Here is a 19,005-nt window from a genome sequence, read left to right as displayed (position 1 = left end):
AAGACGTGGGTCAGGAATGGTCCTCACTGCCTCTGCAAGGAGGCACTGAGCTGCTGGCCCGGAACCACAACGTTGTCCGTGACCGAGCCAAACTAGGACGTGGGATCATTGCAGCTGGTGACTGCACTGCCAAAGGGCTCCTCCATTTCAAACAGAGTGAAACCACATCAGTTTAGGAGAGGGCAGGTAGGGAATTAGGGATTTTGCAAGGAATGTGAATTACTTTGCTCCCCTTCGGGCCTTGCTATATTAAGTCCTGGACTAGTTCCCAAAGTGCTGTGCAGGAGACCAAAGAAGGGATGACTGCTCCTATGAGGCCACTGATTTGCAGGATGACAGGGCTATAAACAATCGGGGAGCTCTATTGAAAGGTTGAGATAGGAGTTTTGGGGTTGTTTTATCCTTTTTGGCTCTCTGTAGTATTAATCTTAAGCTTTGGCAAGATGTGTGAGAGACCAGACTTCAAAGTTGTATCGTATTCTGATTAAAATCTCGCTTTTTTTCCTCCTTTCCTCCCCTTCACTTTTGACCTTCTTTCTGAGACTGTTCTGTCTGGAGCTAGAAATCTTTGCTATGTAGCTTCCAAAAGCAGGTAGGGGTGTAAAGGCAGATTCTCATCTGGTTTCAATGGTGCCTTCCTCATGAGGTCAGCAGCATTTGACCTGCTGTAAGCCCACATTAGCGGCCCTTCTCTTTATTCTTCCACTTGTAGAAGTGTTGAGATTTTAAAATTTATGACTTTTACTCTTGTTAAAATTTAAGATGCTCAGAATTGCCTAGCAGTTCCAAAAGATGTGATGGAAAGGTAGCTGTCCCTCCTCCTCTGCTCCTTTTCCCAGAGAAATCGCCAGCTGTTGAGCATGTTCTGTCAAGTCCTAAGAAATTCCTAGGTCTTCTTCCTATAATTAGCAAAGCTGAAGTAGCTCATGAAAATTTAGTGGAGAAAATACTTTAGTGGAGAAAGAATTCTTTCGTTGCTGCTGAATCTGGTATTTCTCATTGAGCATAATGTTTTTGAAGTGTCCTGAGAAACTCAGATGGAAGGTGCTAAGAAAAAACAAGAGTTTTATGGCTACAGAAATTGCTAATAAAAAAAAAAAATGCAGTAAATTTAGTGACAATCGCATTTCAAGTTAAGGTCTAATTGTTTGCCAGGCTGCCAGGGTAAGAAACTCTTTAGCTGAACCAGCACAGATTATGTTCAAGCCCATAAATCTATCTGCAGGGTGGTTCAGAAATGACAGCCAGAAGAGGGATGTGCTGTCAGATGAGACCAGATGTCCCTGAACTTCTGAGGATCTTGAGTTCCTGGCAGGGACTGCAGTCCCTCTCTGTCTGGGGAAAGACGGGGTAGGCAAGGTGAGGGGGGTGCTGCTGTATTCTTGTAGGGAGATCTTGCAGAAAATATGCCTGCTTTTATACATGGCTTCTCTCCTCTTGTACCAAGTCCCAGAGGAAGAAGGGTCTTCATGTGTTAACCTGAGTGCCATGAGTGTGTTGGTTGAGTCGGGGACCTGAGAAACACACCTGGCTTTCTCACAGCAGTCAAGAGAAGCCCCTTCATGAAACGTCCTTGCCCAGGCCAACTGGAGATTAAACTTTATGAATTCACCTGGTCTTAGTGAAATGAAGTTGGCTTTCCAGGGCCATTGCTGGCTCAGCAGTGCTCTGAGCTGTGCCTGGTAAAACACTGGCTGGGGCAGGAGAGCTGCTGCAGGGTCTGAAGATGAGGGCTTACACGGGGATAAGATGCAGCAGTCCTGCAGGAGAGACAGCGTATGTCTCGCTCTCCTCTCCTGGGTAATCACTGAGCATGTTGCAAGAGGCTTTAATCCCAAGGGTTGACCTGTTTTCTCAGTAATTACACATCCCGGAGCTCTGGCACAGTGACGCTGTGGGGCTGCAGAGGTGCTTGCTGGAAGCCTGCAGATACAGCCGTGTCTGTGCTGCGGCCGGTCTGGCCCACGGCAGGAGCTTGTGGGTTGCGGTGAGCTCCTGGCTTGTCTCTCAGACTGTAACTTCGAGCCAGTGGCAGGCTGAAGCTCCGCGCTGATCCAGAAGACGTTCCTGTTTCTACTGGCCGGGGCAGCTGTGCTGGGTGCCGGGACGGCCAGCATGGCAGGGGAAGGGGGGAGAGCTGCCAGTCAGCGTGGGACACCCTGCGGAGCCTCCCGGGAAGGGAACGCTTCCTGGGGGTGTCACCAGTAGAAAACAAGGTCCCTGCTAAATCTGCTGGCCACACTGAAGTGATTGAAAGAGAAGAAAATACTTCTCTCTGCAGCTCGGAACAAATGAGCAATGGAAGTACTCTGACCCAAAATGTAAGCTAGTCAACTGGGAATATGTTATCTTCGAATTACTCATGGACTGCTGGTTTTAAACTCCTCTAAACAAACAAAGTGCTGGGGGTAGACAAGTCAAAATGTATTGGCTGGCTCGCAGAGTGGTGGATGTGTGAGGGTAACTGCATAAAGCCGTCTTGAAGCTATGCTCTGGAACAGGAGACAAGCTGTGCTGTGTGAAGAACAGGAGCAACCAGCTTCTCTCTCAGTTGCCTCCATCCTCGGGTTTTGTAACCACTAACGCACGAACAAAAGCTGCTGCTTCTCGCTTTCCTCATCTTTCCTTCACCTGCAGCAACCAGCTGCAGACCTGGGGTGGGGGATGGGGGAGGGACCCCCTGCCTGAGAGCTGGATGTGACTCACGGGGTCTGCAGATAGTCAGGATGGTGCCGGGTAGCTGCTCCCTTGACACTGCGCTGCTGCATTTCCAAACGGGGCTTTGGCAGCCTGCAGAGGCTGGCTGCTCGCCCTCGGGGTCGCAGGGGGATCTTGCTCCTCTGGGCAGAAATCGAGCACAATCCTGCTGCTGCTGCAGCCAGTGCTCCCGCAGGCACTCGCCACTATGCGGGCACTGGAACGTGTTTTTGCTGCTGCTGTTCGTGCCACTTTGCAATTGCAAACGAGGACCTGACACAACGCGAGCTCGTTATTCCAGGCCTGCAACTGGATGACCGCGCTCACAGCAGGGCCTCGTTAGGCAGGTGTCTCTCAAAGCCCTTTTCTCTCTTTCCGCAGAGGCCGGCTTTGCTGTCACAGCTATCTCCCGCACCCCCGGGGTGACCTACAACGAGTCCTTCGACCTCCAGTGCATCATCAAGCCGCACTACCCGTCGTGGGTACCAGTGTCGGTGACGTGGCGTTTCCAGCCAGCAGGCAGCACCGAGTTTCACGACCTGGTCACCTTCACACGTGATGGCGGGGTCCAGTGGGGCGACAGGTACGTGGGTTTCCGGACCCGCACGGCCATCGAGAAGGCCGAGTCCAGCAACAACGTGCGCCTGAGCATCAGCAGGGCCAGCGACACCGAGGCCGGCAAGTACCAGTGCGTGGCTGAGCTCTGGAGGAAGAACTACAACAGCAGCTGGACGCGGCTGGCGGACAGGACCTCCAACCTGCTGGAAATCAGGGTCCTGAGGCCAGGTGAGTACGTGAGAGGGGCTGGGCAGGGTGTTGCGGGGACGGGGTACGTACCAGTGCTGCGGTGGTCTCTCCGGAGTGAGGACTGCTCTCGTGGCTGCGACTGATGTCTCACACTTGTGCGTGGCTCAGGTGGAACTGCTCAGCTGTTCAGACGTGGATACGTTGGAGCTCCCTTATCCACCTCTGGGGAACTAGGTCCTCTCTTTGCTCTCCATATGCTTTTCACGGGGTTTTCTTCTGGGAAGCAAGGTCAATGAAGCTCGGTCCAGTCTCTGGGCTGTTCTTGTGAGGCGAAGGTGGCTTTCAGGTTGCCACCTCTGTTTGTCAGAGCAGACTAACCTGGAGAAGAGAGAAGAGGGATGGGGCAAACAGGATCAAAGAAAAGAGACATGCTCCCACCAAAGCCTGCACGTGCACATGCACCATAGCTGAGGCGCTGCAGCTCTTGTCTAGTAACTGGCTGCATCTCTCACTTCGCTGGAGGCATCTTGAGAGGCAGCTAGTGATCAAAGAGCCTGACTTTTATCCCCATGAGAAATTGAGCCCTTTCCAGCTGGAAGTCGCCAAGGCCATGGTTGCCCACACAGAGTGTGCAACAGCTAGGCAATGGACAGGGAGAGTCAGAAAACCTACAGGGTGCTTATGCTCCCTGTACAGCCAGTGGAAACAGTCAGGTGCCTCCTGCAGGCCTTGTCACTGATATTTGGGTGGTGCTTTCTATTGTCCATGAAAGGTGCAGAGATACGTGGTCGGGGCAGAGCTCTGGGCCATCGCTGAGCTGAACAGTTTATTACTGTCTTGGCCTTAGGGCTGGAGTTGATGTTTGGAGTGAGGCTTTTAGCACTGTCAAGACTCTTGGCTCAGGTCCTTGCAGCAAGGTCGTCCTCCCTTCGTGTTCCTGTGCAGGGGGACTCCTCCCTAGGGTCTGCCTTCTGGCTTGGGCTTTGTGTTTTTCCCCTCAGTGACCCTTCTCATAGTCTCCTCCACCTTCCCCAGCCCTTAGCACATCTTTAGAGAAGTCAGGGGATGCTCTGAGCTCCAGGCACCTCATGAGCTCTCCATCATCTCTCTTCCCTCTCTCTTTCCTTCCCCTCATCTCTGGGTTAATCTTCTCCATTTATCTTGATTATACTGCCTTGTAATACATGTTTTACTGCTGTCAAGGTCAGGTTGGTGATGTTCATCATTTTAGCTTATTTCCCTGGGAAACAGCGTTGACTGGATATGGTCCCTGGAGTAATATGCTTCTTTGTGGCACATCTTTGTGTATGCATATGTGTGTAAGACAGAGAGAGAAAGAGAAATCCTTGATAACAGCTTCCAGAAGAGAGCCTCTGTGTCACAGCTCAGAGTGGCAAGGAGACCATTTAAAGGACATTTAAACTGTCCTCTGGCAGCCAGTTCTTCTTTACTGAAGCAGTAACCATCAAGTGATGCCTTAACAGAACAAGCCATCTAGGTCTCCATGGTTTTTACCTCTCCCCATCTCCCTGCTGCTCAACAAACTACTGCTACACAAATCTTAGCTGTCAGTCCAATGAGCCTTGCATAATGTTTGTGGTTTTATCGCTCACAAGGGGGAATGGAACAGTAGAGGGAGACTCCTCAGAGCATCTCCAGCACCATGGTTGCACTCTCTCTGTCTTTTGTTTCCATGTCCCAGGCAGCCTCTGAGAGGGGACAGTTGATGTCCTCCATGAATGCAATGCTGGCAGTTGTACCAGCAACTGCTGTGGATTTCCCTGGTTCTGCAGGCTGCAGGGGGTTGTGTCATGTCAATTCTGGGTCTTTGGATGGATAATCTCCAGAGACGATCCAGGATGCTGTGGGAGGCACCTTCCTCGGACACCTCTGAATAAATGTCCTAGAGCCCCCATAGTCAGAGTGATGAAGCAGGTGCTGGTTTTCAGGTTAATATCCAGGACCCTGAAGGACTGAACACCCGAGAGTGCTGTCAGTCCAATTCTGTACCTCTATATTCACCTTAATCTGAGATAACTTCAGGCTGCTATCAGGTGTCTTAGTCCTAGCTTTCTCCTTTCCCTTGCCACTAGCCATAGGTTCCTGCCTTGACCCATATGCCAGTGAGTCTGGGGTGAACTATCTCCACTACCAATCCACACTGTAAAGAAGGCTTGTCTGGAGGTCCTCTGGCAAACTGAGCCAGCGTGTGTTTCCAGATTGTAAGTTAATGTTGAGATTCTAGTTTCCTCTTAAACCCCTGCTCCCTGTTTGTCAGAGCAACCTTTCTATTTGACAGTTTCCAGGTGCAGACCTGGCAATCGATATATGTCAGCCTTTGAAGTGTGTTCAGGTGAGAAAGGTAAAATAGTGGCTGCCTGATTGCTTCATTAATCTCTTTGCTTTATGAAATCCCACATCCTCAAGGGACTGGCTGCTGGAGCTTCTCCTAGTCTGTTAGTTTGCTGTTTCAGTGCTGAGGCTGTTTCTCCTTGGCACTCTTGCAGTGGGTAATATCTGTAGTTGTCACCTGTGCTGAGGGGTAACTGCAGATGTGGCAGCGCTGGTTTTGAATTGCATATACTAATGTGGCTGCAAAGTAATGTAATCTACAGCTATGTCGTGGCCAACAGGTAAAGCTGAGGAAACGTCAGCAGCTTGAAACACTCTGGTTTGTTCCTACTCCCAGGAAGAAATGAGCAGTACTTGAGGAGTGAAACACATAGCTCCTGAAGGAGGGAGTGAATAAGGCAGGCAATGGTAGCGTTAACCCAGCTCTGAATAGAAGGTCTGTAAGCAGGATGGCACAAGTGTCCTGTGTGGCATTTGGAGCCACATTTGGCCTTTGAGTGTGACGTTCCTGGCCCCTTGGGCACAAAGCCGTTAAAAGGACTGGCAGTGTGAGGAAGAGCCCTATGAAGGTTGCTGGCTGTATGTGTGAGAGCTTATACAGAATTTAGGTATCGTGAGGGTATGGTGTTCATCACTTTCTGGTGTGTGAAACTCACCAGCAGCACCAGTAGGGTCTGAAGCTCCCTTTCATGGCCAGCTTCTCAATGTCACGCAAGCCTGCACACCTTGGGCTGCAAAGCAGAGGGAGAGTTGTGCGCAGGAAGGGGCACACAGACCCACGTAGCTCGTGTGTGCTTTGCAGGGAGATAGACCTGCACTGCTCTAGGGTGAGTGCTGGGTTTTGACTTCTGTAGGCTGGGGCAGAAATCCAGGCTGGTGTGAGGGTCTGTCGGGCAGGATCGTGGACCAGGCTAGCTAGCTCACCTGTGGGTGTTTCGCGTCCTTACAACACAGTGCTCTCCTTTTTACTTCCATCTTTCCAGCTGCCTGTTGTTTCTTTCTCGGTGAGCTCATGTTGCATCAGAGGGGGAGGAACAATAAAAGTAGGGCTCAGTTCACGCCAGCTGCTTCTCAGAATCCAAAGCTGGCAGGAGACCACGCAGAGGAGCACGGGCTGAGGTTGGAGTGAACAACAAGTGCCAGGCTGGAGATGTCTTCCCACACACATCCTTGTGTTTGGGGCTCCCCTTCTGCTGCGGTATCTGGCCTGCCTCTGAAACCCTGGTTCTTTCATCCCTGAAAGCTGGGGCTTGCCCCAAAGTCTCACTGCCTCTTTCCCCTGAGGGTTCACCACCCCTTTCCCTTCTAGAGATGTTGCCTTGCCCTTTGCACACTTGCCCCTTTCCAGGTGGAGGAGAGCATCCTCCATGCAAGCTTTACTGGGTTGATCTGCAAGAGACTGGTCAGGACAGATAGGTCCTGTCCTTGGAGGGGACAAGGGTGGTGACTCCCTGGCACTTGCTGATCTCATGGGTTTCAGGGCAGGCAGAGGTGCAGGCAGTTCTTTTTGAATCCAGGTGACCCTGGCAGGGTTTGGATTCAGGCTGAGCTGTCGGTGTGAGGATGCTGGCTGAGCAGTACCCCCTGGCTGCTCACGCAGCGTGTAGGGGGAATGGTGCCTGGGCTCCTGGGCTCTGGGTCCTGCCTGAGGGAGGAAGGTGGTAGGTAGATCCATGCGGGTCAAGGGGAGACCTGAGGGCTGTCAGGCGAGCTCTGTTCCTGGCTCCTCCTTGGATCTTGCTTCTCCCTGCCAGGTTTTCAGGGATGGACTGGCTGAGACAGGAGGCGCTGTCTGGGAGCAGCGTGCATCCAGGCGGTCTGTGGGACTCAGACAAGGGCCGCAGACAGTCTCTGGCAGCACTGTGCATGATGAGGACTCTGCTGTGATCTGGGCAGGCTAGGACGTCTGGATAGGACTCTTTTGGCAAGGAGGCTTGAGCAGATTTGTGCTGGTGTATTAAATCGCCATTGTCCTCGTATGCATTTACCGCACTTATCTTTCCCCTGCAGCACAAGCGAGGGGGTGATTCGGCAGAGCTTTGAGAGGGCTTGGGGTGTGAGAGCTGGGAAGTCTCTCCGGCAACAGCAGAATAAAAAAGCAGGGCTTTCACACAAGCAGGAGCCTTTGGCCCAGACACCCCCCTCACCACTTTCATCCTCAGGCACAGACCTCCCCATGCCCCCGTGCTCTTCCCACCCCTCCATCCTCGCATTGTCCCTGGGATGGTTCCTTCATGACTAATCCTGGAGCAGGCTCACAGGGAGAAGCTGCAGTCGCCTCTGTAAATCTGCCCTCTTGCTGCCGGGTTTTTGACAGTAATGAACGTGGGAGGAGGGATGGGGAGGGGTGGCGGAGGATGATAACCAAGCAGACGCCAGGAGTGCTGGGCTCCTCGCTGCTTTTTTGCAAGCCGAGCTACGGCAGATTGATTGACGTGGGAGCCGTCAAGCAAGCAAGGCAGTCAGGCTCTTCACTAGAGCATTAATTAGCTTCCAGGGCTCTCCAGGAGCTGCTTCATAAAGTTTGGTTTATTAGGAGCTGTCAGGTTGAAACCATCATGGTGGGGAGGGAGAGGTGGAGACTCCTCAAGCTGGCCTTGGAGAAGCTGGGGGACGCTTGTGTCTGAACCTTACTTTGAGAGCAGGGTGAGCCAGAGCTGTGCTCCCCCTGAAACCCAGCGCTTGGGTGGGTGCAGATCGCTCTGCCGCTCTCCTGCTGTCCATGAGGAACCACCACTGACAGCAGCCTTGCTGCCTTGGGCTGGCAGTGGCCAGAGAAAGCTAAGTTGAAGAGAGCAGAGGACCCTTGCCTGCAAGGGGTGGCTAGTGGAGTACTGACCAGACTCCTGAATGCAGGCTCAAAGCCACAAAGTGCCTGCTTAAAAACCTGACACTTTTTGCTGCTGGCAACATCCAGCAATAAACAAGGAAAGCTAATGAGCTGGAGACTTCCTCACAGAAGTGAAGTCTGGAAACTTAAGTTTGCTGCTTGCTTGATCCCTTCGTGGTTTTGCTCTGTAGAATAGCACTGCTTCCCTGCTTTACAGCCTTCTGCTCCATCTGGCAGATAATAGTACTCTTGCTTGAGTGATGAAGGAGTTCAAGAAGTGCTCAGGAGAGACAGGAGGCTGTTCATCAGCAGCACAGAGCAGTCTCCTCTCCCCTGGGTGCTCAGGGACTTGCTCCTTTCCCTTCACTGCCCGCGGTGTAAGACGGGCTGTTCCGCCTCAGAGCTGCTGCTCTTGCTATCGGCTTCCAGCACACTGAACAGACAAAATGAATGGGTCCAGTGTTGCGTGACCCAAGGCTGTCCCCTTGCATAGACCTGCATTAGAAACCCAGCTGGAGCCCTTTTTCTGTTCCAGGTAGCACAGGTGGGCTTGCTTCTTCCACCTCATATGTCTGGTAGTCTCCTACCCCTGCACATTTGCCCTGGGGAGCTCTGTCTCCACACTTCCCAGGTCCCCTGGGACAGCTTCCACACTTAGACTTGCTGCTGTCTCCTTGGCACAGTTATTTACCCCAGGCTGGCACCCCAGGGTGCTTTTCCTCCACACTGTGCCATCACACCCTGCTTCCAACATCCCTGTCCCCCATCTTGTCCGTGTACTCCATGTCACTGTCACACACCCCTGAGAGCCTCCTCACTGCTGCTGTGGTGCGTAACAGTTTTTGGGCACAGGTTTCTAAATAGATTTGAGGTGGGGTTTCGCCCGTGGGCACACATCCACATGAGGATGTTCTCCCTGCCCCGCTCCAAGTGGGACCCTTCCTGGCTGGCATTGTCAAGCCAGCTGTGGTTTTTCAGTCATGGGTATCAGAGAGGTGCTCTGCCACATCACTCCATCGAGCAGATCCAGCCCAATGCAGGCTCACGTTGGTGTGAGGTGACATTGGTGTCAGCAGAGCCGAAGTACCCAGAGCAAATGCCATCTTAATCCCACAAAAAGACTGCCATATCGAAACAAGCCCATCAGTGTGAGCAGCAGGGGAGGGAGCTCATGCTGGATGCGCTGCAGCGTTCCCGGCCCCGTGCTGGAGGTGCTGACACTGTCCTTGCAGGGTGAGAGCTGTGATTCACCTCCCCCTCCCCCTGCCTTTGGTTTCCCATCTGGGAGCAGTGATACTTGGCTCCTCTGCAGGTTTGCCAGTGCAATGTTTCTGTCAGAGCCAAGCGTGTTGAGCTGATTGCAGTTATTTATGTTCAGGGCTTCCCCTGGGGCTTCAGCCTGGAAAACACACCCATGGGCATAACCTGAGAAGCTGGACTTTAAATGTACGAAGCATCTTGGATGCATTTCACGAGGGTGAAGGGTGTGGGAATGCATCCTTGCACCTGGTGGGACCCTAACCAGGCTCAGCCTGCTGTGTGCCTGCTGATCTTACTGTGGGCAGTCTTGCTTTTCAGCCCCCTAGCAAGAATGACGATGCCCGGAGACACCTGGGCTGTATTCAGAATATGCTGCTCTGTTCAAATGAGCTCTCTTCACGGTTACTTTTTTAGGAGCAATTTTTTCACTTCGATTTCAAAGCACTCTCGGCTTCTCTCTTTGATATCTCCTGAGTGGTTTTCCATTCCCATTTGCAGCATGCATATACAGAACCATGGTGTCAGCCTGTTTGCAGTCTGTGCACATGCAGCTTCTTTGATGTTGTCTTGAACATCTTCTCTCCACACACTTCAGCTTCTCATCGATTCCCTGCTTGCCTTCCTTGGACTAAAATACTCTGCAATGAACAGTACTTAGGCATTGTCCAGCTCAAAAGCTCTGTGCATCCCTCATGTCCTTGAAGATTTCAAAAGCAGAGTCTGCAGGGGCAGCTGCTGGCGGGCGGGTGGGATGGGGAGCACTGGTGATAAGCGGGTTTCCAGCCAGGTGTGACTGTTCTCCTTCCCCAGCCCATGCATGGACCCCCAGCCCCTTGGCTGCCCTGCTGGTCTCCTCAAGGTGAGTGGCTTCAGAGCCAGCAGGCTCAGTGCTGCAACAGTGCGATTTTTCTCTCGCTGCATTCTCAGCCCTCCATCAGCACAGTACCCGGCCCAGGTGTCCCGAGCAGCAGCTTTGGCTATCCATCCTTGTGCATGGGACCTGCACCATTTTTCTATCTTCTGCATCATGTGGGATGCTTCTCCTGGGATGAGAAACTACGTATTCCCCATCAGTCCTTTGCACAGCCAAGCTGTGTCCTGTTTTGAGAAGAACAGTGCTGAACAGCCAGGCAGAGATGACCCAGCCCCAATTACTGTAAATCCCCTGCCTCTTGCCTTCGTGAGCGTTGGTTTGACTGATGGTCTGAGAGTGTCTTCTGCTGGTGGGGCACAGCTGGCTGGACACAATGGCTTTGCTCTTCACCGTAACAGTGGCCTGCCTAACCTCATGGTGTAGCAATGCACCCGTAAAGGAAGCAACTTCAGTAAAAGAAACCCAGCCATTTCTTACCATGGTGATTTTACCTTGTGAAATTAATGCCTCTGTGACAGCAGAATAAACAAGGACAATTTTTATCTGAATGCTTTTCCCAAACTTTGGTTCATTGGGGCCTGATTATTTTGGGGTTTCTACCTGTTCTGACATTGGTTGAAGACTAAGTTCATGGATTCACTGAACCTGCGATCTGTTTCTTCAGAGAAAAATGGCAGGCTCCAGACATGCTGAACCTATGGCTCGGGGGTCTCTTATTTTAACATGTATACACACAAGTTGGCTCCCAGAGCCATCTTGCCTGCTTAAATAGGAATTTGAGACTCTGTTCAAGAAAATTCCTACAGCTTTCTCTGTCCCATATAGCAGAGAAGCAGGGAGTGCAGGTAATGATGTAGCCCATCCTGTTTTAATTCTTCCTAGGTCCTTAAGAAGTTCAAGAAGACAATTTCTTAAGAAATGACAGAAGTCTCGTTTCACTTGGTTGTTCTTCCACACGGTGGTTGAATTTGCCAGTTAATTTATGGAGGCAGCAGCATCATGAGCGTTTAGGGTGCAGGTGGAGCTGATCTGGCACTTGGTTGCACAGAAGGAGGTGATCCTCATCCCTGATGCGTGCGGCTGGCTGCAAGGTCTTGTGCCAGCATTGGTCCCACTGTGCAACAGCTCAATTTACTAAACCTGCCGAAAAATAACCTGGTGGAAAGGAACAGTTAAAGGTGTGTGGAGTGAGCTAGCTCTTGGGTGGATTCAGCTGGGTCCTTCTCAGGGGACTTTATCTTTGCATGGAAGGCAGCACTGACAACCTGGTGCTGGCAGCGCTGGTGTGGGCAGCGTCGAGAAAATGTCATGATCCTGCCTGCGGTCTGTCTGGAGAGCTTGCTCTCTGGGTAGCAAGAAAATGGTATTTCATACCATCCTCAGCATCTCATCTCTGCATAACAGCCAGCTTTTCAGCAGTAGCTGCTGAAAATGCTTGTCAGATACAGCACGTGCAAAAGTCAGCCACGTGCTACCGGGTGCAGTTGTACTCTTAGTATGCACCTACACAAAATTCTTCAATATTTTTCAGACACCCTGTTAGGAAATTCAGCCGTTAATGCCCAGCCTCCAGAATGACATGGGAGTTTGCGTGTGGTGTTGCTGTATGTGTTACAACTTGCTCTTCGGGTACATTTAATTACTTTTTTTTCCTAATTGACAGAGCGCTCCTTTGTTTGAAATCTTTCTGATGAGGAGTTGATTAAATATCTCAGTATGTTATTTTTTTCTTTCTTTATCCTCGGTGGCTGTAGCTTGATACTGAATTTATATTCCAGTGATCCTATCTCCATATTTTAATTTACAAGTGATCAGTGAGCCATATATTGTTTTCTGACAGCAGACACAACACATGCTGGGAATCTTTTATTCCTCCCTCCCATCTTTTCTCTCCTGCAGAACTTTTACATTCATTTCAGGGTTTGGCAGGAAGGTTTCTGGTTTTAGGTTTGTGGGGCGTTTTGCTTTGGGGTATATTTGTTTCTTGCTGTCCTTCAGAGAGATGTGGTTTCTATTTCTTGAGGAAGCTCTTGCTTTTCCCAGGCCAGCAGCACGTCCCAGCCGGTGGTCTCTGGTTTATCCACGGCCGGACCTTGGAGGCTGTGGGCTTCCCAGCTTTCTCCATCCCTGCAGCTACACACACAACCTTTTCCGTATATGGTCACAGATGTATGGCTTCTGGGCTTTAAAGATACTTTCTGGGTCACATATGCACGCTTCCCTGAGGCCCTGCTTGGTTACCTGCTAGTTTGTTAGCTGCTCCCCAGGCTCCAGCATGGCATAGCTGGTAATCCCAGTCTGTCCCCAAGCTAAGCAGATGTCCTTGTCACCGCCTGCCGCCTTTGCACCACAGCATGAGGCATGCAGTGATGGACTTGACCCACAGCCTGTGTGTTTGGTAGGTCAGCGATCTGACTGTGCTGTTTTTGGGGAGGAGAGGGGGGGCATCGGGCTGCTTGTCAGTAGGTTTGACTGATGCGGGGCTCACCTTCTGTGGGGCTGAAGCTGCTGGGGGTACAGCAGAGCCAGTGGGTCTACCACAGGGTTTGAGGAGAGGTGCCTGTTCTGCTCTGCCCCAACACCCTGTGGTAGCGTTTGGAGCACATCAAGCTGCTCTTCCCCAAGCTGCAGTAGGGCACGTGCCTGCGCTTGGGTCTGAATTTTGGGCTGGGGCTGTTGGAATGAGTGATGGTCAGCATGGCTATTGAAGTACCTGGCGCGTCTTGCTTCAGCAGCAGGCTGTGAGGCTGGAGAATGTGTCTGCTGGGCTATGGACTTTGCAGTGACTTGCTGAACATCCTGAAATGCGGGTTACTTGGTGGTTTATTCCCGGCCTCTTTCTGTCCCTGAGAGGAGGTGGGTCACAGCCGGCTCCTAGGCTTGCTCCTGGGGCTGGGAGCACCCACCAGTCTGTGCTGCACAAGGCACTATTTGCAGCATTCATACGCAGAACAGTAGACTTGGGAGAGAAGTGTCATGTAGCTGATTTTTAGCAAAACGTACAGGAGTTGCAGTCAGCCTCTCAAACCCCAGGGGAGCAGGGGGTAGAATTTGGGAGGCATCAGGGTGATGCCAAGGGGCATGGCATGGGTGGGGGAAGGCATGCCTGGTACTTCGCGCTCCATGCAGGGGGTAGAATTTGGGAGGCATCAGGGTGATGCCAAGGGGCATGGCATGGGTGGGGGAAGGCATGCCTGGTACTTCGCGCTCCATGCAGGGGCTCTGCCCTGGTACAGCTCTCAGTGGAAGAGCCATCGCACCTCTCCAGGGCAGTCGGGCAGGGGAGAGCAGTTGGATTAACAGCCTGTCTGGTTGCAAGCAGGCAGTACCGACTCTGCGAGGGGGGAGGGCAAGAAACAAGGTGACCCACGTCTGTCTAGACTAGCAGTCATTCTATTTGGTGACTTGTCCAGATACCTATCTTCTGTATAACAGAAAGGAGGATCATGCAAAAGTGAGGACTTGGCTTTACAAAATTAGTAAACTGGAGAGGTTGCAGGAAGACCTGCAGAGATGGGAGAGTTCCAGCTGTGGATCTTCATTGCTGCTGCAGACAGACAGACATATATTCTGCTTTTGTTTGCGTGTCTAACCCAGAGCAGCCCACCTGCAACCAGGACTTGAGCAGTGTGGGGACCATAGAAACTTTTGGCATTGCTCTGAAACCAGCACTGCTGAAGGTCAAGATGGCAGGTTGGCATTGAAAGTCAAAGCCTCAGCTCATTTTGTCTGCCAACTTGGGAGGGGACAGCAACTGAGCCTTCCTTGTGAAAGGGTTAATGTGTCTCCTTCCCATGGAGCTGCTCTCCCAGTAATTCAATCATGTCAGCCTGTTTGCAGGCAATAATTCATTGTTATAGGAACACTACAGTAAAGTGACAAGTTAATAATGGCAGTAATAATGGCAGGCAAAGTCTAATGCTATTTCCTTTTCTCTTGCTCCTGTTGCACCAGCAGCCTCCCATGTTAGCTAATGTAATTTACAACCTCGCTAATCCAGTTTCAAGAGGAATTGTGTTCTGTTAGAATAGCAGGAGTTGGGAGCTGTGCTGCCATGTTCCCACCACCTCTGGGGAGACTGCCCTGGCACTGGAAGTCTTTGTCTTTACTTTGCTATGATTTCTATGCCACAGTTAAGCCTAATGAGCAAGGTCCTCCTAGGAGCATCTCATCTCCTTCCCTTCTATGAATGCCTTTCCTCTGATGCCTCTTCTCTGAAAGGGCTCGCACATCTTTCCCTTTTGAACATTGGTTTGCTTTCTGCTAACCTAGTAAACGTGAGTCACCCACCCCTCCACGCCAAGTCAGAAGGCTGGCGTGTACTTGCTTGACTCCCATCGCCCCAGTTCCCCACGGTCATTAATGCGGGTGTCCTTGCAACGTGCGTGGAGGTGGGGGAGGCTCTTCAGTCCTGCTTTGTGGAAGGGAGAAGGGCTGGCAGAGGGCTGAGCATTAGTGCACATCTGAGCCTGTGACAGGGCAGTGACCCACACATGGTTCTCTTGAATCCCTGGTGAACATCCCCCTGGAAGAATTTGGGCACCAAGTGCTTTTCAGGCCCTAGCAAGGGAGGCATCTCTGGCTTGTGACAGCAGGCTGAGGGGTTGGCTGAGTTTGTGCCAAAAGCTTGGCCAGTGCCCTTCAGGGTTGTGCACTGTCTGTGCTGGGGAGAGATGGGAAGAATTGCCTTGGGGCTGTGCTCCTGGAAATGAGTCTCTCCTGATCGAGCTGCTAAACCCCATATCTGGTGTTAAACCGGGGCTGGGTTTGGGTTGGGTTGGCCTCATTTCGGTTCCCCTCCCCACCTCCCACCCCCCCACACCTCAGCACAGTGAAATCCCCATGGAAGCTTTTAAAAGTAGGACATTCCTCAGGAAAACTTCATGCAACACTTCATCAGTTCTCTCCAAGCAAGAGCGTCTTCTGGAGGAGCTCTCCCCAGAGGGCAGCAGCCTCCAAAGTGGGACACCGCCTCCCTGCTACGGTGACAAGGCTCCCTGGGGACTCTGAGGGATGCTGGTGGCCGTCCCCCTGCCACCCCTGCGCCGTGGCTTGTGCGGGGCTGGCTCCTTCCCTGGCCAGTGACCCCCTCCTCCTCCGCCACAGGGCAGCATGTTGGGGTTTCGTATGGGGCTTTTGGGGGGGGAGGTTGTCTTCAGCTGCAATTAAACATTGCCATTCCCAGGACTTGATAACAGTGGCTCCCAGGTGGGAAGTAAACTCTTGCTGCTGTATTTTCTTGCTGCCTACAAGGGAGGATGATGTAAGGAGTCTGAGACAGAGCAACTTTTTATCACAGCATTTTTAGGTACAGATTGCAAAGCGCTTTAGTAAGGGTAAGTGTTGTAACCCCTGCTTGATGATTAGGAAACAGAGGGGGGGGAGGGAGCCAAGTGGCTTCACCATGGCAGCGAGTCAGCAGAAAAGCTGTGAATCACGTCACTGCCTCTGCCCTCCTCCTTTGATGATTGCTCTCCCTTCCCCCAAATATTTGTGTAGCTGTGCTTGCCACAGGCCCAGCTTGAGAAGACCGATTGCCTGCTTGATGGTGTGCAGAAAGCCCCCACCGTGTGTATCCGTTTGTAGAGCGCGTAGCCGTGTCGTAGCCAGCGGTGGTTGTAGAGTGTGTCTGACCAGGCCCCCAGCCCTGAGGCACAAGCTTGGAGGATCAGAGGCTGCCGCAGGTATCCTGAGACGACGCGCGTCCCTGCGAAGGAGTGAGGACGTTTTCCTCAGCCTGGGAATTACTGCAAAGGGACTGTGATGCTGGAGGGCGATCTGTGAAGCGAGGTGTCTAGTGAGTGTGTGGGCTTGCTGTGGGTACCCTAGCATCCTTGCCAGCCCCTCCACCCCAACGGGCAGGGAAGGTGCCCCGTGTCCTGGCCAGGCTCCAGCGTGTGCCGTCACCCATTTAACCTCCCAGAGCTCCTCCAGCAGGCGCGTCGGGATGCCCTCAGTGGCACGGGACAGCGTGTCTCCGTGCCATCCAAGAGCTGATGTCTTCTGCCCCGGCGCTGCCCCCCCAGGGCCCCTGCCCGAGCACCGCTGCAGAGTTCAGTGCCTGCACATGTTCTTCATGCAGGTTGTGTGGCTTCAGTGGGGCTGGGAGACCAGCGGGCTGGCTTGGGGAAAAAAAAAAAAAAAAAAAAATGAGGGTTGTAACCATGACTTGTTGCCAGTGTAAATTGAAAGTCTTAATAGCGTGTGTAGGGCCAATTACAGTACATCAAGGTATGATATCCTCTTTACTGGCACCCTCCAGGGAGCCAGGAGACACTGTGGCAACAGGATTATGGTTTGCAGATGATATGCATGATAACTTCACCTAGACACATGCACCTGTTTCCCTCACTAAACAGATGTTCGGGAGGCTGTTAAGAGAACATCAGCCTCCTGACAGCGCAGCAGAAAATGCCATGTAACTGTGCCTGTGCACATCGCTGCGCCCACCGCCCCCGCTGCTTGGCAGAGGGCTGGAGCAGCCCTGCCCTGGCACACCGAAACCCCAGCCCCTGGGCCAGACCAGATAACTCGGCGTTTGAAGGCCAAGCCCTTTCCTGGCTCACTGCCCTGGCAAATCCCCAAGCCAGGAAAGGGAATTTCCCAGGTGTCAGGAGGGCAAGGTTTGGCTGGCTCAGTGCCTGGGATGTCAGTCTTCTTGCAGTTTCACTTGTGCACCAGCAGCTACAATCATTTCCATGTCATGGCAAGCATCTTTACAAGCTGCAGGGGGCATAGAGACCCACTTTGTGCTGGAGTAGACTTACCACCAGGACAGAAGGAGATGGACTCCCTGACATTGCACCATTACCATCATCCTGGACCACTAACTTCATGGTTATTTTTTTTTTCTCCCCTTTTAAAATCATTTTTCCCAAATGCAACGTGAGCCGTTTGGTATAGTTTGCATACCTGTGAATGATGGCTGATGGTCATCCTTGTGGAGGAGCAGAAATACGAGCCGCCCCACAAAGCTTCCCATGTCTTAACCAGGCTGTGGGCAAAGTATCTCTCCCCTGCATAAGCAAGCAAACCAGTCTGGAGCCTGAGGTGAAGCTGCCCCGAGGTGACCTGTGTGCCACAGCGTTTCCGACTCAGCAGTTTTCAGCCTGTGGTCTGTAAAAGCTGTGAATTATTTCTATAGGATCTGCAGAAGGTAATGAAGAAGAGGTAGGTGTGCATTTACTATGCAGGAGCCAGCGCCTGGACGGGGAAGCATTTGGTGTTCACAGATTGGAAAAGACTGAGAATATCCTCTCTGATTCTGTGGGAGGGAAACGAAACCTGCACTTTCGTCTTCCGTGGTGTGCCTCCGTTAGGAAAATAAGTCATGTTAGATGAGAAGTGCATTGGCAGGGGTGTCATTACATATCACCGATACCTCTAATCTAGACGAAATTTTGTGCGTGGTGTTACGAACCTGTGCAAGTACGTGCAGTCTAGCAAAGGGAAGACCTGTAACTCCCTGACAGGGCCTGCTGCTTTGAGTGGTAGCCGCAGCAGAAGCGATCATCTCATCAAGGTTTGGGGAACTCTGTGCCTGGGTGGGCAAATTCCTGAACGCTGGCTGCAGTGGCTGTCCAGGAGGGCTGGAGTGCATGTGTGGAACTTAAGATCTCATTTTTGCGAGACTTAATAAGATTTCTTCCCCATCACCCTCACCCCCACAAAAGAAGATGTCTCCGATGGAGACCTGCACGGAGGCCATCCGAGGGCCCTTGCATGACGTCAGGGGTCTGTGCTGTTTGTACACAGTGAGAATTGCCGTGATTATGGTCTGGGAACGAGCTCTCACTGCTTCAGTGAAGTACATCTTGTCACGTACAAGGTGCAGGCCTGTTGCCCCAAACACCAAGCTTAAAATTACTCGGTGCCTGTCCTCCTCACTTCAATCTCCTGGAGGTGCCGCGATGTGGGAAGAGCACTGGGAGGGACCTTGCATCCCCTGGCTTTGTCTCTATGCGTGTGTTGATATTGAGCAACCCCACCACATGCAGCATGTGTATATACTGCATTTTAATAGATATAGGGCTACTGACTTAACATACATGGTTGCTATAGTAACAGAGGTTTCCTTAGTAACGGTTGCAGAAAATAATCCAGTACCAATTAAAAATAAACTGTTTGGAAAGGGGGCTGGGGGAGAAAGGAAACTGCTCAGAATCACCTTCCCCTTTATTGGTTCATCTCCCAAGGACTTGGAAGATTGATTAATGCTTGAAATAGCCGTTCTTAACCAACAGTG

At 51.9% G+C, this 19,005-nt stretch overlaps 1 protein-coding gene across 2 annotated transcripts in view; it reads left to right on the top strand.

The window, feature by feature from the left end:
* Positions 1-19,005, top strand: part of IGSF3 (immunoglobulin superfamily member 3) — a 99,097-nt gene that overhangs the window by 67,302 nt on the left and 12,790 nt on the right. For both annotated transcript variants that reach the window (XM_042788606.1, XM_042788605.1), the window contains one exon: positions 3,079-3,483. In XM_042788606.1, the coding sequence (XP_042644540.1) occupies positions 3,079-3,483 (405 nt within the window). The remainder of the gene's footprint in view (positions 1-3,078; positions 3,484-19,005) is intronic.

Source organism: Tyto alba, unplaced genomic scaffold (assembly GCF_018691265.1).
Source record: "Tyto alba isolate M040663 unplaced genomic scaffold, T.alba_DEE_v4.0 Super-Scaffold_14, whole genome shotgun sequence".
NCBI classification, from domain to species: Eukaryota; Metazoa; Chordata; class Aves; order Strigiformes; family Tytonidae; genus Tyto; species Tyto alba.
This window is presented reverse-complemented; position numbering and strand designations above follow the sequence as displayed.